Source organism: Gallinula chloropus (assembly GCF_964237585.1).
Source record: "Gallinula chloropus genome assembly, chromosome: 1".
NCBI lineage: Eukaryota > Metazoa > Chordata > Aves > Gruiformes > Rallidae > Gallinula > Gallinula chloropus.
The window spans coordinates 19,676,774-19,702,118 of record NC_140085.1 but is presented as its reverse complement, the minus strand read 5'-3'; the positions used below and the strand labels follow the sequence as shown (position 1 = coordinate 19,702,118).

Sequence of the window (25,345 nt, the reverse complement as noted above, 5' to 3'; positions counted from 1 at the left end):
ACACTGAGGTGCTGCAACCCTCTTGCAAAGATATGGCAGTCTCTTTCCCTGGCTACCACCCTCTCCATAGTTCCTGAGTTCTTCTTGCACAGCTCCCTGCACACTCTATAGCTATACCCCGGGGCTAGAATCCTGCAGGAGGTGGCTCTGCCCTTCCCTGTGGGAAGGAGGGACCTGGTGCAGGAAGGAGCACAGCGCTCCTACTCGGCAGAGATGCTGAAGGGAACGTTACCTGTCCGGGGCAGACAGCTTCCCAGCGTAACAGCAAAGCTACATGTGTTTCCTTTCCATCGTTCTCCTCTCTTACGGCTCCTTGCGGTGCACAATAACCAAATGTGCTCCTCGAGGGAGGGCGTGCAGCCAGTGCTGCGCACTCTCCTTGTGCAGGCACCAGGAGGAGCCACTTCAGAACCACAGGGGAGGTAACCCATCCTCAAAGGAGAGAGGGGAGAGGAAGCCAAGGGCCGGAGCCAGAGGCTTTCAGATGTTTTTTTAGTGCGAAGCATGCCACCCCCTGTGTTCCTCTCTACACAACAGCTTTGGGCTGCCTCTGGGCCAGCCAGAAGCAGCAGCTACATCCCTTTTCTCAGCGCAAGGGAAGGAGGGGAAGAAAAACCAAGGTGAGGCCACTTCTTTCCTCCTTCCTTTTCTTTTCTCCCTCCATCCCTGTGGGCTGACTCCACATGCAGGTGGCACTTTCTCGCTGAGCAGGCAGCACAACAGCCGGGACTTGTGTGCTTCTCAGAGGCAAGGGGTCTGACTTCTCAGTCATTACATTCTAGTGGTAGTGAGAGAAGTTATCTGAGGGCATTAATTTATGATTGAGATGTTTGCTTTGTTTTGGTTTTGATTTGCTTTTGGAGTTTCATCATCTCTGTGGGTGCCTGGAAGAAAGCCATCCACCGTCAAGCTGCTCAAGACTTAAACAGACTCTGATGTACTGACTACTGTCTCTAATAAAGGAAAACGTGACATTTCATTTCCTGTACTACTTGGGTTTTCTTCATCCTCTGTTGGTTTTAATCTTAAAATGTAATGATGAGAAGATGGGTGTCATGTGCTGGCCTTTTCTTCCCTTGCTCACAAGCTGCAGTGGTCGCTGCAGGATGGGTTTCCAGAGGAGGAAACTTATAAATGCTGCAGCAAGACCAATCCTCCATGTAATGCCAGTTTCCCTGCATCTTCCCAGGGGACACCAGCCTTGCAAAGCCACCAGCTGCCTCAGTCCTGCCTGGTGGCATCCTTGTACCCCTCCAGGGCCAGCTTCTCCACACAGCTCAGCTACTGCATCACAAGCTTGAGCTGATGCTTAAGTCCCTGATCCTCTTTCAGAGCTGTTTGTTGTGCCAAAATACGGAGCAGTTAAGAGGAACAGAGCAAATGCTTCCTCGGAGGCTGCCTGAAAGCCAGCAACACCGGGTGGAAGGCAGCCTGGCCAGGTTTTTTGCCACCTGACTGGTGGAGGGGAAGGAAGAGGGCTGGGTATCTTCAGGCTCTTATGTGCTTTTGTGAAATGAGATTTAAGGGCCGGAGGCTTAGTGGGAAATGTTGATGGGTGTCGGGGAAAACAGAGGGGACCTTGTTCCAGCAACCTGCCTGGTGCTGACGAGGGCAGTTGTTTTCACACTGTGGACCTTGGACCTCTGGAAGGTTGTGAGCTGCTGCTTGGAGGTGGTGTCAGTGGACAATGGAAACCCAGCCCTAGGGAACAGGGGCTTGGGGTTGCTGGGGAAAGAGCTGCAGAGCAACTTGGTGGAGCAGACCAGATACAGTGCTCCTACCTTGGGGGAAGAGAACAAGTTTATGGAGCAGTGAGTGAATGCCTGCAGGGATCAGTCACCCTTGCTGCTGCTTCTCGTTCTCCCAGAACTTTACATCTGGGGTTTATCATGGTGCTTAGTCTGATCTGGGATGGGTTTGAATAGGAAAAAGCCCCAAGCCAGCGCTATGACTGGCTTACAGAGCTAACAACAGTGGTGTTCGCCACGGCGGGTCAGGGCACAGCCCCATGGGCTTTACCTTCTCCCCTCCAATTTCCAATTCTTGTGTCTCTTCTCAAAGAAACATTCTTCAGCAGCTGTGCTTTGCTTATCATTTAGCACTCTTTGTTTGACAGCATCTTGAATGAAACTCTCTTTCAGGTCTCTGCTCCCCTGCGGGGTTAAAAAGGCTTCACGGGCCCTGCAGGCTTTGCCCATTAGCAGTTAAGTCATAGTCAATCCAGTCTGGAATGAAACACCTGTTTTGATGGTCCCAGGAGCTGCCTTCCCTGTATCCCTCCGTTTAGTTTCTGATCCCTCGCTATAGTCACAGGTTCCCCCAGGGCCTCTGAGGTGAAGCAGTTCAGGGAAACGGAAGAAAGGGCTTTGGCCAGGGGTGTTTATAAAAGATCCAGCCCTAAAGCAGATTAGGAGTGGTTTAAGCATGCCAGGGAAGGTTGTCCTCTCTCAATCTAGAAATCCACTGCTGCAGCGGGGGTGAGGGGGTCACGCCTGCCTTACCACGTGCTCTGATACCCTCGTTAGTGGCACCCAGGGGCTGCAGCTTGTCCTTCTGCCTTACCTTTGATTCCTTTACGTAAGAGGGTTTTCTCTGTTTAAAAGGAAAATAGACACGCGTCTGGTGTCGTTCCTGCTGACTGGATAATTGCTTGGGGCCTGGTTATTTACCTGCACTGAAACTCTCACCACCATGGGGGCTAAGTTGTTCCCTCCGCATGTCAGCAGGACTCCCTTCAGCCTAGACAGCTCTCCTGCTGGTGAGGCTCCTTCTCCTGGCCAGCCACTCACCTAACAGCATTAGTCCTCCTCAGGCTTCTTCTTTTCGCACCCCAGCCCAGCGCTTCCCTGCGTGGCAAAGCAGAGTCGCACGCCCCAGCCCCAGCTTTACCACCCACAGAGGATGCTTGAGAGGCGGTCAGAGCCAGTGTCCCACCGGTTTGGCAGAGCCCAAGGGGAGGTGTTGCAGAGGACACAGTGTCCACCTGCGTGCTGGCTGCAGCTGGAGGAGGCCCAGGTGATAGCTATGAATGCCACCACCTACTAAGCCTACTGCCAGCTAGCCTGGCGCTATCCCGACCACGGAAGTGGGGCGGAGGAAACACTTACACCAGACCAAAGCTTACCAGATCTGATTACAAAGAGTCTCTAATTGTTTGTGTTCTGTATTGTGACAATGCAGAAGGAAAAGGAGAGTCCTTGGCAGCCTCTTCAAAAGACTTTTTCCAGGGCTGGTTTGGAAGTGAGGAAAGAAGATTATTATTTTGTTTCTTTTTGGTGCTTGGGCTGCTCTGAGCTTGCGTCGTACCAGCGTGGGCACAGGATGCAAGCAGACGTATCACTGGGTAGGTATGTGGATGTATGTACAGAAGGACCAGCTATTCTTATACTTCTTCCTCTTACTCCTTACATCTGTTGCTGTCTCATCTTTCTCCACCCCATATCCCACCTACCCTCCCACGCTGAGCTGCGTGCAAACAAGGCCAGTTTTATACATCCCTCTTCCTCTGCCCCAGCTAAAAACTGTCCCTCTCCACCGTCTGGTCAGCATTGCAGCCATCTCGTGCCAACACCTCCCCGTCCCCCTCGGGACACCCGCCTCCCTCCCCGCTCTGCTCCTCTGACACATGGTTGGCCTCCTCGCTGGCTGCCACCACGGTGTTGTCGGTGCTGTGGGCCGGCTGGTGGTTGTCACTGCTGTGCTCTTCGGCTTCCTGCACATCAGATTCCGCTTCCTCAGTGTCGCTTCCACCACCTGCCGAGAGGTTCTTCTCCAGAGGAGGCTCCTTCTTCTTCCCTCGGTTCAAGCAACAGTAGGTGGCCATGGCCAGGAAGAGAGCAGAGAGCACCACCTCCGAGCCTGCCAGGTAGAAGATCACCTCATAGTTCTTGAGAGCATCAACCAAACGGCCTGAAGGTTGGAGAAGAAATGAGAACGTTACCCTCAGCCTACATGCTCCTGCACACACAGGCAGCACCTCAATATCTAAACATCAGCCAGGACAAAAGCCACACTGTGCCACCAGGAAAGTACTGTGACCGTGTGGGTTTGGTGCTTTCCCTTGTTTGGACAGAGCTGAATGTTTACTATTGATACACTGATGTTAGGGGCTTGCATCATAGTGGGCCATCATCTTGCCACAATGAAACTAGCCTCTGAGGACTTGTCTCAGAAAAGAACTAAATTTGGGAAGCCGTTGCTATTTCTTTAGCTACCCTGTCAGGAGAACATTCATAGGGGGACAAGAAACATTTCTTTGGCAGAGAAACCCTTTTGGCTGTGCTGCACTGATGGTCTCTCACAAAGAGCTGTTTTCACTGCATCTTCTGAATGCAGCAGGGCTGGCAAGGGAGGAGGGTTCCCAGCTCTTGGTGCTGGGGAGCCTGAGCAGCCACCCTGCCGCAGTCAGGAAGGCACCACTGAGCTGGGATGGGGCTGTGATGACTGGAGGCTTCATCTCGGCTCCTGACTGTGCAGTCCATGCTGTACTATGGTGGATGGCCTGAGACCGGGCTCCAGGCACACTGAGGTGCTCCTGGAGCAGTCATGGGAAGCACGTGGTGGATTCTTTGGTGGGTGAATGTGCCCCTGTTCACCCAAGCCGGACGGGGAGTGAGGAGCCTGTGTGCACGCGTGTGCGCGGCTTATCCTGTGCCAAACCCCCTCAGCCCCACGGAGGGGGAAGCAGCTCAGGAGGATTACCCCAAACAAAGCCACTTTGTTCAACCCCCTTCTCCCAGCCGAGCGCTGCTCCCCCAACTCCGACCCATCGGGTTTATCAGCACACTCAAGCTTCCTATATCAGGGGGAGTCCTGCAGCAGCCATGTCCCAGGGAGAGGGGGAGGTGGGAACCACGACTTGCCCCCCACACACACCTCCCATTCTCTGGTGACCCTGCACCATCTGCCTGTCACTGTGCATGTGCACAGTCCCGTGGCACATCTGGAGGGCTAAGGGATATCCCCATCGCCACCCACTGTTAAATCCCCCTCTGCTGCCATGTTCTCTCTGCAGCTGCCTCCAATACACACATTTCTTGACCCTCCCTGGCCGGGGAACTGCTGGCTGCCCCACAGGTTGTAAGGCAGGGCATGAATTATTGTTAGCACCAAGAGGGGCTTCTCTTGGCCACTAATTTTCACCTGAGAGCAGGGTTGAGTTGATGACAGTGGGTTTTACACCTAACTGGTGGCATGTACTAGGTGAAAGGGGATTCACACAGAGATCATGGATGGGCTTTAGCCCAGCTGAAGAAAGGGAGTGTGGAACACAACCGAGTGGTTCCTGCCTAGGGATTTGCCCTTTGTCTGACTCCTCCTCGCAAATCACGTACATGGGGACCTCCAATTCATTTGTAAATAAGCCTTTGGCTGATTTGGCTTTCTCAGCCTTGATCAGACACTTAATGGTCACCTACACTGATCTCTTGGGTGAAGGGTCTCTCCCAGTTCAACAGCTTGTTTATGGTCTGTCTGTGGGGTATGGACCTTACCAGGGACTGTGGCCTGGACCAGACTGGTTGAGAAGCTGCGAGTGTCTGAAGTAACAGCAAAATAACAGCAAGCACATCAGGTGGCTCTACAAACTGTTTTGACATGATTGGCATCAAAATGCCTGTGCCTTGGGGCCAACAGAAATTGAGATCGTTACTCCCAGCACCCATCAAGGGGCCATGGACATCAAGTAGAACTTGAAAGACCCTCGCCTTGTGCTGCTCTCAAAGGTTTGCCTGCAGCATGTGCCTGACCCTAAACGGAACAGGATTTTATGCAACGTTGGCAGTGAAGGCAGAGACCTGGTTCCCAGCATGAAAGAGAGGGAAGTGCCACTGATCAGGGCTGAGGGACAGTGGAAGTCATGCTACTCTGGACAGCTCTGTATGGCTGCCATCACTCAGGTCTCTAAGCAAAGCAGAGAGAAAAGTATCACTTTTCATATTCTGCCCCTGCCCAGATTCGGTGTTGTGGTGCATGGAGGGAGACTGGGAGCTCTCACTGGAGATCTCAGCTTCCAGGAGAAATTTGAAGCTGAGAAATAGGGTCCTCCTTGAAGTACCAAGCCCATGTCCCACACCTGCAACGCCATGGAACAGCAGCCAAGCGAATCGCCTGTTTTGCAGCTAGAGACCTACCTGCAGAGGGTGGACCAATGAGCACAGCAAAAGCCTCAATAAGTAGGACCAGCCCGATGGCACTGGAGAACTTCTGGGAGCCAACAATGGCCATCAGAACCTCGAACTGCAGTGCCCCCACCATGCCATAGGAGATGCCAAAAAAGACGCAGAAGATGACCAGCCCTGTGTAATTGCTGGCCCTGGCGCTGCAGATGTCGGTCAGGCCGTTGAAGAGCATCGCGAAGCTGAACAGGTAAGCCACGTGAGGGCGGACCCACTTCAGCCCTGCCACCATGCCGCAGGCAGGGCGGGCAAAGATGTCGATGAAGCCAATGATGGAGAGCAGGAACGCAGCCTCTGTGTCTGGTACACCTGTGTCCTTAGCGTAGTTGACCAGCAATATCGGGGGCACGAAGAGACCCAAGACCAGGATGAACTTTGAAATAGTGTAAATGATAAACCCTCGGTTGGAAAAGATGCTAAAATCCAGAAGCTTCTTTCCTTTCTTGGGCTTCTTCTTGGCTTTCTTAGCCTTCTTGGTTCCATCAGCAGTGCTAATTCCCTCCTCTGATTTCCCTCCTATGGGCAGCATCTCCTTGGCTTCGTATTTGTCCTGAGCTTTCTCCATCTTCCGCTTCATGCCCATATCCAGGGGTCTCATGACTGCCCCACAAGTGCAACAGTTAAGCAGAAGGCCCCCCATGATGAGGAACCCTCCTCGCCAACCAAACTTCTCCAGCAGCACTTGCCCCAGTGGGGAGAGGGAGGAAAGGAAGACAGGGCTCCCAGCTGCAGCCAGTCCGTTGGCAAGAGGCCGACGCTTGTCGAAGTAGGTGCCCAGCATGATCAGTGAGGGCTGGAAGTTCAGTGCCATACCCAGACCTACATGAGGGTGAGAGAGCCCAGAGGGAGACAGGGAGTGCAAGAACATGAGGTGTGGTTTGCAACAAGCTGAAAACTCCCCTCAGACTATCCTAGTGCTGAAGCCCCATGCTGGAATTCATGTGTTGCTCACAAGCCTCTGCTCCTTTGTGTTGGTGGGCTGTCCCCAGAGAAGAGGTGCTAAACCAGCCTGTCCACCTGAAGTGTATTTGGATCAGGTGATGTTACGTGTGTTTAGACAGGACCTGTGCTTTAAACAGGAACTTTGCCTCTCCCCTCTACTGCTATATACTGATGCCACCCCAGCTGCCATGATCACTGAGCATCACTTATGATTCTTCTGTCCCTCTCCCCTCAACCAGAGGCCCTGCATTTTTAGACACAGCACAGCCTTCTGTGAGCCCCTGCAAATAGGTGAGGGGAGACCTGATGCCAGACATGGCAGTGCTAGAGGGAGATAGAACATGGTCTTGGCTCTTCTTGAGGTAAGCCTGTACCCCTCCTCACCCCAACTCCTGGGGCTCTCACCTGTCAGTACTCCAGCTGTCAGATAAAGCTCAATGATATTGGTGGTGAAAGATGCCAGGATCATCCCAGAGGAGGCCAGCAGCCCGCCAATGAGCATGACAGGCCGGCAGCCAAACTGGTTCACCATGATGCTGCATACTGGTCCTGGAAGGAAGCAGAGGAGACAGAGTAGGAGACAAGAAGGAGACAGGACAACTGGGAAGGGGCAGCAGCCCAAGCAGAGCACCCAGGGAAGAGGAAACACTAATGACAGCCCAGCCAAGGGAGAGAGGCTGCGATGTGGAGACCTCTGCTTCGCCCTGCCTTCAGCCCCCTGTTCCCTGGGAACAAGAGAAACTTGCTGTGGTAGAGGCAGCACTTCAGCAGTGGGAGCAAACCCTGTATCAACTGAGAGGCAGGTGGGGTGACCACGGAGGTCTCCTGGGGCAGAGGAAACAGGGACATGAAATGCAGGACAGAAGAGATGTGGTGGGACAGCTGTACTTGGCATGTTTGTTCATGACTGTGCTAGTAAGCATTAGGAGACCCCATGGTCTGGGCCTGTAGCAGGGCAGGGAAAGGCAGAAGTGGAAGAGGGGGAAGCACATCCAAGCATCACCTGTCCCATAGAGCATGGCCAGCATGATGGAGGAGATCCAGGCTGTGTCACTGTAGCCCACGTGGAAATCTTTCATGAGCTCCTTGAAGTAGACACTGACGGCTTTCGGGAAGGCATAGGAGAAGCCAGTGATCACAAAGCAGCCAAAGAGCACGATCCAGCCCCAGCCACCATCTGGGGGCTTCACAGGAGCTGGGAGATGCCCTTCCTCTGGGTCAGCTCTCCCCATTGTCTAGCCTGGGAGGGGAAAGGCAGACCAGGAGCAGTAGGGCAACAGAGAGAGAGAGAGGTAGAGAGAAAGAGAGAGAAAAAAAAATAATCTCGAGGCACTTCGAGAAGAGAAGAGCAACAGCAGGCAAACCTTTACTACAAGTTTTCTCTCCATGGCCATGTCCAAGCTCCAAGCACTTCACTGGGGAACAATATAATCTCTCTGCATCTTCACCCTGCCAGGCAAGGTGGGATTGCTTCAGGGTGTGAGGCCAAACCACGGCTGGGCAGAGCTTCAAAGGTTCCCATGAGCTTGGGACAGGCAACAGCTCCATAACCCATGGTCAGATGCAACCAAGCACAGTCACAGCTCCCAGCTTGACTTGCTCCACATCCAGCCTTGCCTGCAGGCTGCTGCCAGGTGAGGGCCAGGAACGTGAACCCTGCTTAGCCCCAAAGATCTTCCTTTGTGCCTCTCTCCTCGCTGTCTGTTCCAGCTGGGAGCCCTCCAGGACTTGCCCTGCTAAAGAAGCCTCCCTCCAGCACTGGGGCACAGGAGAGCTATTAAGCCTGCTGTGCTTCACTCCCAGAGGCCTCTGTGGACAGCCCTCTCCCTTCCTTCCCCTCCCTTCCCTGCCAAGAGGGCCCAGACTTGGAAAATGGGTGAAGGGGGAGAGCCCAGCAAACTGATGGTGGTGGTTATTCGCATGCCAGAGAGATTAGGGCTCTGTACCTGCACAGAGGGGCCGGAACAAAGCCTAAGGGGGGAGAAGGAGGGAATTAGAGGGGCTGTCTTGTGAGTTGCTCTCGGGGCTGTTAAGCTGCCCAGGAATTTTGCTCCAGTTGGCTGCTGTGGGTATGTTTTTCTCATTTCTCCCCTAGACACCAGGCCTCTGCTGTACCCCTTCCAGCACCAGTGGCCTCAGTTTCTTGGTCAGCCTGGCTTCTTTTCACACCTGCATGCTAAAGTATGGCTGCCTTTGGTTATAGATGCTTCCAAGTAGCATCGGACAGGCATTAGAAGGTTCTTTCTCCATGCCTGAGCGGGGCTTTGCCAGGTCTGGTTTGTCATATCACCACCCTGCTGGGTCTTCTCCCAGCTCCCTTGGCTGAAGGACTATGAGATGGTGGCAATGTCCCCATTCCTTGGCACTGGCAGGCATGGGAAATGCCTGCAGTCACATGCTGACTGGGGACTGCTGAGGGGATAAGGACACACCTATGGACAGGACACACTTGGGAGCTTTGGATCTGGGTGTTTCTCAAGAAAGTCCCTCTCCTCCATGCCATCCAAGCAATGGGCATGACTTGACCTGATTCTCATGGTGCTACTGTTGTTTTGCAGGTTAAAAAAGTGCAAATCCTCCAGGTAAAAGCATGGATGTCACAAGTTGTGGCAGAGCCCAGGTAAAGGGCCCTCACTTGGCAAGAGGTGGTCCTACCCCATGACACCCCTGTATCTTACAGAAGAGTGATTGACTTTCTCAGGCTGCGGGAGATTCAGCATGCAAAGTCAAGGCTGGAAATATGGGTGGGAATTGCTCTGAGAGAGATCTGAAACAGTAGTTTAGGGGATGCTGGAGGAGGAACTTTTAAGATAGATCCACTAGGCCCCTCTGCAAGGGACATGGCACCCACTGTGCACCAACGTGAGGTGTCTTTTGCTCCTAAAAGACACTGGAGGGTTTGTTCATGGCAGCACTCAGGTGTCTGCCACTGCCACGAGGACCTGCAGCAGAGACCCCCAAATGTTCAGGACCCTGCCAGCCATGAAGAAAGGGAGCAGGACCTGGCTCTGAGTGTGAAATGGGGCAGCTGTTCTTCTGGACAGCCATATCCTAACAGGTCCCAGGCTGAACCACTGAGGCCGGCACAGCCTCGCCACCCCAGCCAGGTCTTGGAGCCAGAGGTATGAACTGGGAACAGGGTCCTACAAAGAAGTTTTCAAAGCAAAGAATCAGGGCAAGGAAGAAAGATTTGTTACACCTTCTGGAGACACCTCCCTGCCCTCACACCCTTTCTGGTGGTGTCTGGATAGACTGAGCAGACTTCACAGAATCTCAAGGTTGGAAGAGACCTTTGAAGATCATCAAGTCCAACCATTCCCATCCTATGCTAAACCATACTCCTAAGTACCTCATCAACCCTTTTTTTGAACACATCCAGGGATGGTGACTCAACCCCCCTCCCTGGGCAGCCTGTTCCAGGCCCTGACAATGATTCCAGTAAAAAATTTTTTTCAATATCCAATCTAAACCTGCACTGGCACAGCTTCATGCCATTGCCCCTTGTTCTATCTCCTGTCACCTGGCTGAAGAGACCATCGCCCACCTCTCTACAACCTCCCTTCAGGTAGTTGTAGGTGGTGATAAGGTCTCCCCTCAGCCTCCTCTTCTCCAGGCTCCCTCAGCCGCTCCTCATAGGATTTGCCCTCCAGCCCCTTCACCAGCCTGGTTGCCCTTCTCTGCACTTGCTCAAGGACCTCAATGTCCTTCTTATGGTGGAGAGCCCAGAACTGCACACAGTACTCAAGGTGTGGCCTCACCAATGCCGAGTACAGGGGCACAAATACCTCCCTAGACCTACTGGCCACACTGTTTTTGATACAAGCCAAGATGCCATTGGCCTTCTTGGCTGCCCGAGCACACTGCTGGCTCATATTCAGCCTCTGCCCTTACCCGTCTGCTGCTCCTTTCCCACCTTCCCCTGACTGACAAGCTAGGTACAGCTGTGCAAAAGGTGACCCACTGTAAAAGCACAACAGTTTCTCCATCACTGCCTGTGCTCCACCACGGCACCATCTGCTGCACAGAGCTACCTCAAACAAGAGCAACTGACACCAAACACACGCTGAGCCTTTTCATCCAAGCCCCTCTCCCAGCCTCACTTTTCATCTTCTCATTTTGCACCACAAATCAAAAGCATCAATCAAACCAGCACACCATCTGTTTTTTGCCTCCAGCTTCCTAGCAAGAAAGCATTTGTCCATCTGTGGCACACTCACTGGAGATTTCTGTAGCATCACCTATCACTGATGAAACAACAGTGCCTGATTTTGAACAGCATGTAAGACAAATATCCATTGGTACTGGTTGAGCCTGGGCTGGATGGGTACATCTGCAGGAGCCGCTTGCTTGGTGCTACATAACAGTACAGCAAGGCTTGAAGGGACTTGCAGCTAACTGTTGGCTGTAAAACATGAAGCACACCAGAGGAACTCAACTGCAGAGATGTCTCCAAGGCTGGTATGTTACAGCACAGCTCTGGTGGAGATTTATCCTAGCTCTGAGCCAGGCAGTACAGAGCTGCCTTGTTCCTAACACCACGGCACGTACAGCAGTGCTTCTGCTCATGGCTGCATGCAGTGGACACACCATGTACCCTTCATCTGCCTCCACATGCTCTACAGCTTGCTATTATTTTCTCCTCAGCTAAGGAGCTTTATTCACAGGTAAAAATACCACTAGTGAGTTCACATGCACCTAAAAGCTCATCAGCATGGGCACCTGCCCTTCCCCGTGCGTCACACCCAGGTGAACCAGGAGCAGGCACGGCTGCAGTGGCAACTGCAAGTGAGCACCAGGAGAAGACCTGTGCTGATATCAGAAGTCACAAGCCCAGTCTGGGAGGGTGAAGGCTGCAGCAGGTTCAGCCGTGCCTACCAGACTTTGGACGCACACAGAGCACAGAGCAGCTGGTGCTGGATGACACCCAGCTCAGCCCTGCTGTGCCAGGTGTTACGCGTCCAGGAGGGTCCACACCAATGCTAGGATGGCTCCTAGTGCCTCCACACGGTACAGATGGGGAGTAGGGGGGCTGTCTGTTTATTAAATGCAAGGGCCATGACTGGTGCCACCAGCCTCCCCAGCCCACTGACAACACCTGGGAAAGAATTTGTTAGAGAATTAAACAAGTACAGGCCTGGGATGAGCTGTCCTGTTGGCAGCTGGTGCCAGGACACAAGCATCCCTCCGTGCCACTGACCTGCACAGTGAAGTGACGACCTCCTGAGCACGAGCTGAGCCTCCGAGGACTGAGCAGACCCGTCCACAGCACTCTCTTCTCCCTCCAGCTGGCACTTCCCGGCTCCGGATGAGGGCACCCGGTTAGATTGTTCTGCTGGCTCTTTGCTCCATGGTGGGCACACCGTCAGCCGGGTGATGCCTGCAGGAACCCAGCACCTGCTAAGCAGTCTCTTGTGTCCTGCTCCTTCTTTTGGGGCAACTATGTCCTCTCTAGAGAGCTAATTCCTCTCTCAACCTGTTTTCTCCAGCTCCAGTGCTGCCCAGGAAAGCTGCCCGTGGCTGATCCAGGGGGATGCTCCGCATGGGGGACCTCTTTGCCTCCTGCGGATGCAGGTAGTGCCCCACGGCACTCCCAGTGTGGATGTGGGTCAGCAGCTGCTTATGGTTTCAGGTCTGCAGAGACCAGCGGGTGCTGAGCGGGCAGAAAGCACTTCTCCACTTTTAAGAGGCTTTCCCAGCCAATGGGGAGGAGGTGGCTGCCTGCCACGGCCCGAATCCCCCGGTAATCCTGCTGCCTAGGGGCTCCTCAACGTTCCCCCAGCAGAGTGGGGCAGGCTGGCAGGGGGCAGATTTGGAGACCGAGGCAGAAGGAATCAGGGTGAGGGCGGGGGTGCTGTTGAAGGACCCAGCCAGGAGGGATGATGCCAGTGAGGAGGGCAATGGAGGAGGAAGGCATAGGTCCACTCTTCACTATGGGAGAAGGGGCTGCTTTTGATGCCCTCACACCCCACCCCCACTGCTTCCTCGGCCTCTGGCCAGGACAGAGAAGCACGGGCATGGCTCTGCAGGGCATGTGCCCAAGCAGAGAGGGAAGATGAGGTGGACTGTCTGTTGTCTTCTCACTGCTGTCTGTAGCTCAAAGGACCAGACCCAGCCCACCCCAGCAGCTCACTAACCCAACCCCCCCAGAACAAACCCCCTCAGTGGGTCCACCCAGAAGGGCGTCTGGTGGGCACAGGGGATGGGCCAGTCTCTGGCTCCTCTGGAGGTGAACCTGTTTAACTTCCAGGGAGGGGGATGGAGTCCACCCCAGGTGAGATTTCAGGGAGTAGGGAGGGAAAGGCCCAGGCTGTAAATCCCCAAAGCCCCTCAACCCCCACTGCTGCACCTTCCTGGCGGCTGGGCGGGGGGGCTGCGGGGGCTTTGCAGCACTCGCAGCTGGGGTTTAATTTCTATTAATAAGGCTAATCGGCTAAAGCCCTGGCTGTTGCTCACGTCCCTCCCTTGCCGCCTCTCCCTTTGGGCCCGGATAGTGGGGCCAGGATGGTGGGGCACCCACAGACCCCAGGGGAGTCTGTCCCCCACACATACCGAGCAGCCCCGGGGCACCCCCAGGGCTCCCAGCCTGGGAGAGAAGATGGCCACCAGTCCTTGTCCTCCCTGGCCATCCCTGTCCGGCATGGCAGGCAGGAGATGGGGGCTTGCTGCCCTCCAGTGGCAGGATGGCTGGGGGGGACGAGGGTGGCTGGCAGTGGGTCACACAGCCCTCCTGGTACCCTCCATGTCTGCCCTGAGACCCTGGGCCCTCACCAGAGCCATGGCACTCAACACCCAACCACAGGCAGCCATCATGGCCCCAGTGCTGTCAGGGTCCCCACATCTTCCCCCCATGCATCCTCTGACCAAGGTGATGTCTCAGCCACTGGGAAGTGGCACTCTTCATTTTATTTACAAACAAAACAAACCAAATTATTTTTCCACAGGACAACAGGCGAAGGAGCAGGGCAGCAGCGCTGGGCACTGGCACCTGCCCCCACCTTGCCCCAGAGCTGCCCAGCAAGGGAAGGGGCTGCGCTGGGGGTGAGAAGGGGCAGATGCTGCTACAAATGGACAAATGCCCAAGGGGGCTGAGGGCAGAGAGCTGCAGACCCCATGGGCTGGGACCACATCCCTGGAAGCCTTCTCATGGCCTCCTCCCTTTGGGGTTCGATTTTCAGGTTGCAAAGGGATTGTTCGGCGAGTGTCATTCTCTGCCCACAGTAGGGCTTAGCAAGGCTTCACCCTCCTCATCCTGCTAGCACTGCCCCATGCTGCAGGTGATCTAACCCATCTGTCCCTCCGTCTCCCAGACTGCAGCATCCCCTCTCCTAGGCCACCAGCATCCATAACACACCAGACTTCTCCCACTTAAGTACAGGAACATCACACGGCGGCGGGGGGTAAGGGCAGGGGGGGGGGCAGGGGGCAATCCAAAGAAAGCAGCAAGGATCTGCTATGGGCTAAAGCACGCCAGATAGCCAGGCGAGGTGAGTCCCCACGGCCCGGAGGGGAGGGAGGGGAAAGGTGAGTGGCAGCACTAGGTTGCTGCTCAGCTGGGGGTCGCAGCCCATCACTTGTATGTCTCCCCCTTCCCAGTGAAATTCTCCACCATCCGCAGCCCCACTTCATCGGATGATGGGTGCTGAGCGGTCGTTGGTGACTGTGGGACGCAGCTTGACTGTAGCAAAGGGGTTGGTACCTCTGGAAGGAGAAAGGAAACGGGCAGCCATGAGGAAATGAGGGACTCGCTGACAAAAGGCTATTTAGTCATGCCACACAGCCACCTGTATGGACAAGGTTTCTGCTGAGCATGTTTTCTCTCTCCTTATCACATCCTGCTGCAGGTTCCCCGGGGCTCTCCACAGGGCATCTCACCCTCCCTCTTCCATCAGGTGACAAAGGGACACTAGCATAAGGCTGTCCTGTGTGATAGCACTCTACACTTGTGGCCCCTGACACTCCAAACAAGAAGCCTGGGAGCAGAGGCCACAGCACCATGGCAGAAACATGGAGACACCAACCTGGCTACAGGGGAAAGGAAAGCGAGGATTTATGGCATGTCTCATCTCCCGAGACCTGACTCATCAAAGCTAAAAGCCACATCCCTCAGCTCTTTCCAAGCAAGCAGAGCTGCACAGATCATGTAGCTCCATGCTCAGGCTGTGAGCTGCTATTGTGGTTCTTCCAGGACGGATTAGAAGGAGCACACAAGCCTGGCCATCTGCTCAGCGTGCTCAGGTTCTAACTCATATTACCAGAGGTAGGAGAGAACCCTCCCAGTTAGCCAGAATAACCCACCTCTGTGGGCCCATCTCCTGCCCTGGAAGATGGGTTGTGCATTGCTTTCCTCCAGACATTTCTCCATTCCTCCCCCATTTGATAAACCAAAAGATTACATAATACCTGCATTATACTAATGCCCCCCTCCCCCATCTGAGGATTCCAGAGCACAGCTCCACACCTCACTCACCGTGGGAAGAGTGCAGGGGGCTGGTCAAACACTCCCGATTTCTGCAGTGAAAAGAAAGGCAGCAGTGAGCAGCGTGGGGTGGGGAGGGGAATGCTGAGACAAAAGTGGGGCAGGAGACACCGCACACACGGAGGAAGATTTTACAAAACCCTGGAGTGAATTAGAAGCCCAAGCCCTAGTAATGGGGCACCGACTCCTCATTCATTCAGACTTTGCATAAGTCATCACTGTAGATGACACCCTGATTTCTGTGGTGGGGGCTGTCCTACAGCTCAGGTTCCCTGTTCCCCTAGCACACCTCCCGTTGTCTCCAGGAAGAACGGAGAAGCCTCAGGCCCCCAAAGCGTAATGTCTGAAGAGCACAGCAAACAGCAACAGTGAGCTACACTGCACCCTGCCAGCACAGCCAGAGATGCCCCCTCACATTGCCCACACACCCTGGCAAGGAATTTATCACCCTCAAGAGCTGTAGTGTTGCACTCTGCCCTACAGCAGATTCTGCTTAAATGTGGAGCCAACCACCCTGTGGTCCCTGTCCTATCTGTGGCCAGCAGATAACAAAGGATCAGTGACATCTGTCCTGCTGAAGTACATCAGTTTCTGTAGCTGGTGGCAGCCCTTAGAAAGCCATCTGTGGCTATCTGCTCTGGCTGGGGAGTCAAACAGGCACCTGTTTGCTGCTGGCTCAACTGGAGGATGTCTTGGGCAGAAGTTTAGAGCAAGGCTGAGATTTTCCAGACTTCCAACGAGGCTCAGTTTCTCTGCCATGGTACTCAAAGTGTTCAGCATGCTTCATTACTCAATTCCAGGTCTATCCTTCCACCTTAAACTTGGGACCAGATGGAAACCCGAATGGGGAGGGAGGCTGCAGGGCCTGTTCCCTTGTGCAGCCTGAGGCTCCCTGAAACCACAGGGCAGGACATGAAGGGAAAAAAGAGTAATTAAATGTTACTTTTTCAGCCCTTTGAGCCATCTGGTTGCTTGGAACTGCGCACTGGCCTGGAACCAGAGACCAGAAATGAGGTTTCCCAGCTTCCTGTGACTGAGCAAGTAAATGCCCCACAGGCAGCACTGCCCTTCCCTCTCCCAGGCCCTCATCTTAAACTATTCTCAACAATTCCCCACAGCTGGAAGCAGTGGGTAAGTGGAGCCATAACCATGGGCTTAACAGAACTCACCCTAAAGCTCTCCAAAATGGCTGCACCCTCAGCCTTTGTCCCTAGCCTTTCCTCTACCCAGATGTGACTTTAACCCAATCCTTGCCTGAACTGACAAGAAGAGCCCTACAAAACTCCTCTCCATTCTCTGAAGGGAGAAGAAGGATGGCATCTCTGTTAGCTGGTCACCCACCCTCAGCCCAGCCTGATCACTCCATGGTCCTACTATTAGCAGAAAGAGGTGTTGCCCTGGAGCCACCAGAAATCAGGCTGGGAGGTCATGGAGGAAAGGACTGAACTGAAGGGCCCCTGGTGAGCAAAAAGAGAGAGAAATGACAAGGGCAGTGGCAGAAAAGCAGTCCCTCAACGGAGGGAAGCCAGGCACTAAGGATCTGCACACACAAGGCCCCTGGTGGCAGGGGCCACCAGGACATGGTGACATGGGAACAGACTGGGTGACAAAGGCCAGTGCTAACAAAACCCCTTAGCTCAGGAAGAGAGGAGATCAGAGACCAACATGTGGAAGGTGTTTCTCAAGAGGCCAATGCAGAAAAGGCATGCCTTGGAGGATGAAAGTCAGCACTGCTAGAAGGATGTGGCTCACTCCACATACACCCTGGTCACTGCTCCCACACTCACCTTGGAGACAGAATTGACTGGGGTGGCCACCCCACTCTGGTGACTGATAACACCCACTGGGAGGGGAGGTGGGTTCGGCAAACTGGGCTGGGCAGCAGCAGGCCAGTAATTGCTGGAGGGAGTGCTGGGACGGTCCAGGATGTCATCCATACTGTGACTGCTTCGCAGTGGGAAGGACCTAAGCAAGAGGAGAAGACAGTGAGGTGAAAGAAGAAGGAACAGCCACAATATGTATCTGTGGGATGTCTTTGGGGAAAACTGGACTGGCCCAGTTACAAACTCCTTGGAGAAGATACTGCACAAGTTAGGAGAGCCACCTAGGGTGAGACTGCTGCTCAGGGCACAGCAAGGCTCTCAGCAGATGGTCCAGCATAGGAGCACTGCAGCTCTCCATGGGGCACACCCCAAACAGGTAGCCCACTGGTGTTTGTGACCTATGAGGAGCTGCTCCGGCTCCCGCCTGGCCAAATGCTCTCCTGTTACCTGGTGGTTGGCTCCTCCACCTCTCTAGCATTCTCCAGAGGCTTGACATAAGCTTCAGGGAACCAGCCACACCTAGGGCACAGGAACAGAGATTAATTAGCTCCAGGCAGCCATGGTTTGTGGTTCTTCAGATCCAGCTGCCCAGCACCCTTGGTCTACACCCATCCCACACATCAACACATCATCCACACGTGACAAGCTTTCTGCACATCTTTCATGCCTTGGTGGCGCATGGGGTTATTGCAAGATGGTCTTTGAGCTTGGGGCAGGACTCGCTTATCTCAGAGGCCGTGCAAAATCCCTGTTCCCGGAAGGAATGCTGGAGCAATCCAGGAACAGACGCCCTCAGCACAATCACAAGGAAGCCAAGGCCAGCACACAAAGAAGCTGCAGTAATCCTTTCTCCTCAGGGCAAAGCAGCTCCACCCCAGAAAACCCCCCCAAAAGAAAGGCACCGCTCTTGCTTATCTCACACCTGAGTGGGAGCTGTGCTGCAGAGCCTGGTGCGGGGATGCCCTGTGGACCGGGCAGGCTTTGCACGCAGGTGCTGGCCAGCAACACCACAGGGAGTAATTCAGTAAGTGCAGGGTGCAGCAGTTTCCATGCCCTGACTGTGCTGGAGGCTGTGGTGGCAGCTGAGAAATGCCAGGCCTCTCAGGTAACTCCAGTAGTTCACAGCCCTGAGCTGGGTCCCATAACAGGGGTCACTCAGTCATGCAAGCGGGGAGGGGGCCACCACATCCCTGGCCCTTCCACCCCCAGCCCCCTGGAGCTTTCTCAGGCAAGCTGATGCACACTCACACTTGCCCCGCCACATCTTCTCCACTTAGAGAGCATCCATGCTAAAGGCACAGCGTATGGCTGGGGACATGGTGATGTCCCACCCAGATGGTGGGTGAGACACGGTGTCCAGGGCCAACGCAGGAAGGGAGGGCTTCAGCCTCCCAGCTCCAGACCCGACAAGCATGCAGCAGGCCAGTTCGCAGCACCAGTCACCTACGTGGATGAGCTCTCCAGCTTGCCGTACAACCAGCCGTTCTGGGCGTCCGGCTTCAGCACCGTGATGACATCCCCGGGGTCAAACCGTAGGAGGGTCCGGTTGGTGCCGGTTGTGTGGGGCACGATAGCCTGTACTCTCACCATGCCACCCTTCCTCCTGCCTTCGCTGCTGCTGCTGCTGCTGGCCTCACCAAAAGAACCTGAACGGGATGTGCGGCCCGTAGGGAGCAAACCTGCAGGGAGGCATCAGAGAGGTCTGGCTGGAGTCCAGCATCTTCCTGCAACACCCACACTGCCTCAAAGGGACCAGCGCTTCCCCAGCCAGGTAGTTATCCTAGAGGAGTAGATGGCCTTCCTCTGCACAGGGAGCAAGGTGTAGCATGGAAAAGGGCAAACCATTCATCTCACCAGGAGAAAAATCACCTCAAGCTGAAAACACTTGCTTTGCACTGTGTCTTCTTTGGCCAGATGGACAGGACACAGACACTGCCTGCTAAATGACTGTCCCTCTTCCCAACCCTGCTCGAGCAACTGAAAATTTGAGTCATTTTCTTCTCCTCCTGCCTTTTCTTTTTTTTTTAACACTTGAAGTTGAAATGTTTCAGGACAGAAAAGCAGGTGAGACACAAGGCTGGGGTTTGCAGGGCACAGTAGTATTTAATCTGGTAGTGCAGGGGAAGGTGCATCACCAAAATGTAAGAACCAGCCCTCGTGGTTCAAGGAGCCTTGAAAAATTGCACAGCTATGGGGTTTCGTTCCCCACACAGCCAGCCAGGACACCTGGCCTTGTCCTGGGTGGACTTTGCTCTGGAGGTTGTGTTTACCTGATGCTTCGTTCAGCCTTGCCTGTCCCAGCTCCCATATGCACTGTCCTCCTACCATGCTCAGGGGTGTGGCTGAGGACCAGTGATCTGATAGAGTGGTAGTCCCTCCCCAAACTTAATCATGTTCCCAGTGGGGCCCAACCACTGTGTTTCTCCACAGTGTTTCTCCCAGACATGGATCATACTGGCTGATGGTGTCCTCCGCAGTGGTCGCCTGGAGGGCTCTGCTTGAGGAGACAGTCTCATTTCTGGAGGCTCCGGAGAGAAGATGCTCGCTCTACTGCCAGTCATGGGAGAACCAAAGTCTCCAAGGGGTCTCTGGGGCTGCTGGAAAGAAAGGAGGATGAATCCACAGGGGCTGCACCAAGCAGGAGATGCTCTGAGATACCAAGTCCCTCTCAGAAAGCCAAACCCCACACATTCCCCCACTGCAGCCCATAAATACACTTCCCTTCATCTTGGCCAATAAGGACACAGCAAGTACTGTGGCTGGCCAAGGCTGCAGGTGCCCTGCAGCATGAAAGAGGCACCTGCAGCCTTGCCATTGCCAAGGGCTCCTCACCATCTCAAGGTGGGTGGGGGTGAGCCGTCCTGAAGGATACCCCTGGCCATGAGAGGCTGTGAGAAGACCTTGCGAGTGGCTGTTTGGGGGGTTGCGACTGGCCTCCAGCTGCTCCTTCCACTGTGGAGCCTTGGTCTGGATCATGCCCCGGGCCTGAGGAGAGAGAGAAGAGGCAGTGATGGGCAGGGTGGAACAGCTACAGAGGGAGCCGAGGGCTGCCACATGCATTAGGTCAGGGAGCCGGTCCTCCCACAACTACGTTTGTGGGAATCACTCTGCAGGAGTGAATTTTTAGGATGGCACCCCCAGCACAGACCCCACGATCCTGCCATGAATGCCTACATTGCCCTTCCCTCTCCCACCCCTCAGAGACCCAACTAACCCCATGTTGGCACCATCCTCGCCCCTGGCCACGCTCTCCCAGCCCAGCCCAGCCCACTCAGCCTGGACCCCACAGCAGGCAATGAAATAGTTCCCTGCCCAGCCCATGCACAGACACTGCCATCTCCCAAGGGTGGGCTCAGCCCTGGCTCCCTTCTGCCGGCATGGCCCCCACCTCCAGCCAGGCTGTCCTAGCTCCGCTCCCCAGCACACCAAGGCTGTACCCTGCTGTAAAACTGAAGGAGGGTGTTGTAAAGCATCTGGTGCTTTTCAGCCAGGAAGCGGTAGCGGCGTTTCTCCTCCAGCTCAGCCTCCCTCTGGCTCTCAGAGACGAATGCCTGCATCTCCGAGCGCAGGCGCATCACGTTCTCCTGGGCCACAGGGGAAAGAGGGATTGGAAGGGGTCAGTGCAAACCTGGTTCACACATGGCAAGGGAAGGGTTAAAGCAGGTCATCATGTCTACCAGCTTCCCAGTGCCCACTTGAAGTGCTAGAGCATTGCAGAGGAGATGAGCAGAGTGCCAGGGATTAAGTCCTTGCATGCTGAGACTTGCTAAGTGAGGACAGGGCTCGGCAGGAGCACCACAAATCAGCCATAGCCTGCAGGAAAGGAGTTTCCTCCTTTCCAGACAAGCCTGTTGCCTTTGAACATTTGGGACATCCCCCTGGCTTTTAAGGAAGGACAGGGTTGCTGAGCCCTGGCTCCAGAGAAATCATTTGGTTCTTTTTCCAACTCCCCTTCCTGCCATCACCACTCACCTTCATCTCCCGGGCATTTTTATCACGGGCCCTCTCCATTCTCCACAGCTCTGCTGTGCATTTATCCAGGTTGGTGATTCTGCGCTGGTACTCCAGCTCATACTGCTTCTGGCTCTCCTGACAAGGAGAAATCAGGCTTGGTGAGGACACAGAGACCCAGTCACACTGTGATGCAGCAATGGTCCTGCTCTAACGGGTCGTTGAACATCTGAGACCCCCTGAAATCAGACTTCACCTGGGCTTTTTATAAAAGTCTTTCTTTACCTTTCTCCTAATTTTGGAAGGTCCTAAAGTCCTGATGAACTTCAAGGTCTCAGGAACAAGAACTGGCACCCAGCTGCCCTGGCACTGGGACCAAGTCTCCATCTTTCTCTGTGACACTAGCCACCAGTATGGCCAGCTCGGCCACAGCAGCACAAGACCCACACCCACACAGAAGCTGGGAACTCAGCTTTTGGGACACCAAGTCTCTCAGCCCCATTAAAGCATTTGGTGAGTCTCACAGCACAAAACAGTAGCCTGCCCTCTTTAGCCCTCCATCATCAGCCAAACTAGGGGTCTATGATGGTGAAGATGAGCCCCCCTAACTCCTGCTGAGGAAAGTCAAGGAAACACCTGAAGTGCTCAAGGAAAAGCCCTGGGGTGGAGAGGAGAGGGAAACGAGAAGGGCTGAGAAGGGAGTTCATCACTCACACTGATGAATTGTACATCCATTTTGCTGTTCCTCTCCATGTGCTGCAGCAGGTCCACGTGGAAGGTCTGGGCCTGAAAGAGGTGAAGGAGTCATCACCCTTGTCGCTTTGCCATACAGGGTGTTACACGCGCTGCAGTGAGGGGCGGCTCATCAACCCCCTGGAGCCACTGGGACCCCATACAGAAATGGGCACGTCACGGCTACCATGGAGCAGCCCTGCAGCTTCGGGGTCAGCTCTCAGCACCCACCCGACTGGTAACCCTCAGACTTCATCATGGGTGCAAACAGCAGTGTTGGGCAGAGCTTGCGTCCCCTCTGCTCCTGTCCCACCACTGCCACCCAGGGAAAGAGAGGGTGGCCTCACTGTATCTTCAGAGCCAGGCGTTGTGGAGAGGTGGTGACAGTGCACCAGTGGCACAGAACACTGACCACCAGGCAGGCTCTGGGCATGGCAGCTCTGTCACATGCAGCAGGGATAGCAGGGACCTGCCAGCAGGCTGGTGGGAGGGCAAGAGATGGGGAAAATTGGGCAAATGCTGGCAGGCTGTGGTTAAGGAAGTCCCTTTTGTCCCAACCTGCACCACCCCTGGGGAAAACCACTCACCACAACCTCCAAATCAGAGCTGAGGAGTCTCTGCGTGTCGGACATCTGCATCAGAATTTCACCTTCAGGGAAAGAGACAGGAGAGGGTGGAAAAATCCCATGGCTGTTTCCTGGTGTGCCCCAGGAGGCAGCCACCAGCAGCGTGCAACTCAGGCTGATGATATATGGGTGTGAAAGTCCAACAGATATCACAACACACTGCTCTCTGCACCCTGAGAGGGGCTGGTAGTCTTCCTCCCCAGGGTTCAGCTCCACCATCACTCCCCGGGCACTGCCAGCACGGGGTTGCTCCAGCCCATGAAGCTGCCAGACCTGTACTCTGGTACAGCCCCAGGTGCCAGCTGGCAGCCTCAGCACTGCCACAGGCTTTGGGTGCTGGGTTTCTGCTCTGCTATAGCCCCTGCAAGCCCCATTTCTAACCCCAGCAGCACCTCAGCTGCAGTGCATGGTTCTGGCTGTCCTATGGAAAAGCAGCTTTGGAACCCATCACTGATGCTGCGCACAGTCCAGCTTCACCAGCGTTGGTATTATGGAAGGTAAGGAAAAGCCTGGTGACAGGGAGCAGAAGGGGTAGGACTCTACAGAAGGGACACAGCTGCTGGAAGCTGCTTACTAAACCATTTAGCAGGAGGGCAGTTCCCTGAACATACTTTCAGCAGGTGTCATCAGGCTGCAGAATTACTTGAGCAGCTGAGTGTAAGCCCCTCAGCTCTGAGCTGCCATTGCAGCTGGCAGCAGGCCTGGGAAGACAACACCCCATCAGCTGTGGTCAGACCATGCTCTCCAGCTTTTCCCTCATACCTGCAAGGAGGAGTAAAATGGTGCCTCCAAGATGAAAAGTTCAAGTCTCAGGGGGGATGCCCCAGCAGGAAAGAGCGCTGGGGCCTTGAGGGATACCCAAGGCTACACAACAAATTTGTCTCTCACTGCCTGGACAAGGCCTCACACTGAGACACCAGCTAGAGAAGGTGTCTTCCTCCAGTACCTAGAAGGGGACCAGCCAAGTGGGAAGACAAAACTCATCACAAGACAGAGGATGGTGAGTGTGAGAGCCTTACCCAGCATGTGTGAGGTAGAACTCTGCAGTGCTTGCTCCCCAATCTTCTCAATTGCCTTAAAATACACTTCAGCTGCTTTGGATAGTGCTGTGAGGAGAGGGGAGCAGAGGGGAGGTAAGGTAAGGTAAGGTAAAGTAAGGATGCAGACTGCCTCCCCTCTCACCAGCCCCAGCAAGCAGGGCACGGGACAGCCACCCCCTGGCACCTCATCTACAGGCAAAGACACCCCGTCTCTCCCCACCTGTGCCTAGCAACAATAGTAGGTCCTGGAGCAGAAGGCTTAAGAGCAGCTCAGGACACATCGGAGGGGAGGGGACACCAGCAGCCTTGTCCCAGCAGATGCCCAGGACATGAGAAGCATGTTCTGGAGCCCTGTAGCTGTGGGACCCCACTCACCATGGAAGGCCCGCAGGTAGTTGTTCCCCAGGTACACCAGGTTCTCCAGCGCAGGGTTGAACTGCTCCAGGATACTCTGTGGCCAGGCAGAAGCACGTTAGCGCCAGCTTCCCCCTGCTTCTGAGACCTCAGCAGGGTGAGACCCTCCTGCTGCTCTCTGGGTGGGTGCAGCAGGGATGCAGAGAGCTCTCCCAGCCACCACACAGGATGGCTGTGATGATGTTCCTGAATCCCAGAAATCCAGGACCTTCAGCCACTCTGAGCAATGCCAGAGGACAACGCAGCTGGCTGCAGAGCTGAGTGGTCCCCTAAAAATGGCTTCTTCCCAAGGCCCCACACCCGCTGCAGACAGAGGACTAACAGCAATGAGACCTGAGCAGCCTTTTCCCTCGGCCCTGAGCTTGCTGGGGTGAAGCCCACCACTTATTATCCAGGTGTGAACATGACTGTTTCCTGCCCAGGGAGGTGGTTGAGTCACCACCTCTGGATGTATTTAAAAAAAAAATAGATGGAATACTTAAGAGATACAGTTTAGCACAGGACAGGAACGGTTGGACTCGATGTCTTAAAGATCTTTTCCAACCCTGTGATTCCATGATTCTGGCCAGGATTTGGTGCACTGCCAGATTTGGCAGTTTGCTAAGAGAAGGGACGGGCTGCACCAGACCAGCCTCTCGCTCTTACCTGCTGTATGCATCAAAGGAACTTACTGCCTACAGCAGAGAAGCACAGAGCCTGGAATAAGCAATTCCTCCTCTTCCCAGCACTCGCTGCCTTGGTGTGGCACGGGTGTATGTAGGGAAGCATCCATGAGAGCAGTATGGTCTTTCCAGCAAAGGAGAAAACAGCTGACAGCTCCAGCTTCCCACCGGCCACCAAGGCACGTCACCCTTCGTAAACATGCTCTGTGTGCAAATCACCCTGGTTGCCCAGTTCCTTCCTGGATCTGCCTTAAGACCCACACCACCCCCACTCTACTGCCAGCTGCCTGCTCTCAAACACAGCCCAGATCTCACAGGAGCTGCTGCAGTTCAGCCCAGGGACGTATCTAGCTCTTGCTGTCAGTCTTCAGTGGAGCCCTTGGCAGAAAACCACTCTTTTCCTCCCACCCAAGCAGACAGGAGCAGCCTCTGCTGTTGGTACTCACCTTATAGATGGAGATGGTGGATCTGTAGGACAGGTCCATCTCCAGAGCCTCTTCACT

General features: G+C 54.6%; 2 protein-coding genes across 2 annotated transcripts; both read right to left on the bottom strand.

Annotated features, from left to right (window-relative positions):
• Window positions 1–3,475: 3,475 nt before the first annotated feature.
• On the bottom strand, window positions 3,476–8,350 carry SLC16A8 (solute carrier family 16 member 8; the record flags this gene model as incomplete). The annotated part of the gene is made up of 4 exons (XM_084279151.1): window positions 3,476–3,909; window positions 6,132–6,995; window positions 7,524–7,667; window positions 8,122–8,350. 4 exons carry the CDS (start codon window positions 8,348–8,350, stop codon window positions 3,515–3,517), a joined length of 1,632 nt encoding a protein of 543 aa, XP_084135277.1. The 3' UTR covers window positions 3,476–3,514.
• Window positions 8,351–13,984: 5,634 nt separating this feature from the next.
• On the bottom strand, window positions 13,985–25,327 carry BAIAP2L2 (BAR/IMD domain containing adaptor protein 2 like 2; the record flags this gene model as incomplete). The annotated part of the gene is made up of 14 exons (XM_084279052.1): window positions 13,985–14,816; window positions 15,586–15,626; window positions 17,382–17,559; window positions 17,865–17,936; window positions 18,865–19,096; window positions 19,873–20,011; window positions 20,250–20,402; window positions 20,855–21,001; window positions 21,390–21,506; window positions 22,083–22,154; window positions 22,688–22,749; window positions 23,746–23,832; window positions 24,142–24,217; window positions 25,289–25,327. 14 exons carry the CDS (start codon window positions 25,325–25,327, stop codon window positions 14,741–14,743), a joined length of 1,491 nt encoding a protein of 496 aa, XP_084135178.1. The 3' UTR covers window positions 13,985–14,740.
• Window positions 25,328–25,345: the final 18 nt, after the last annotated feature.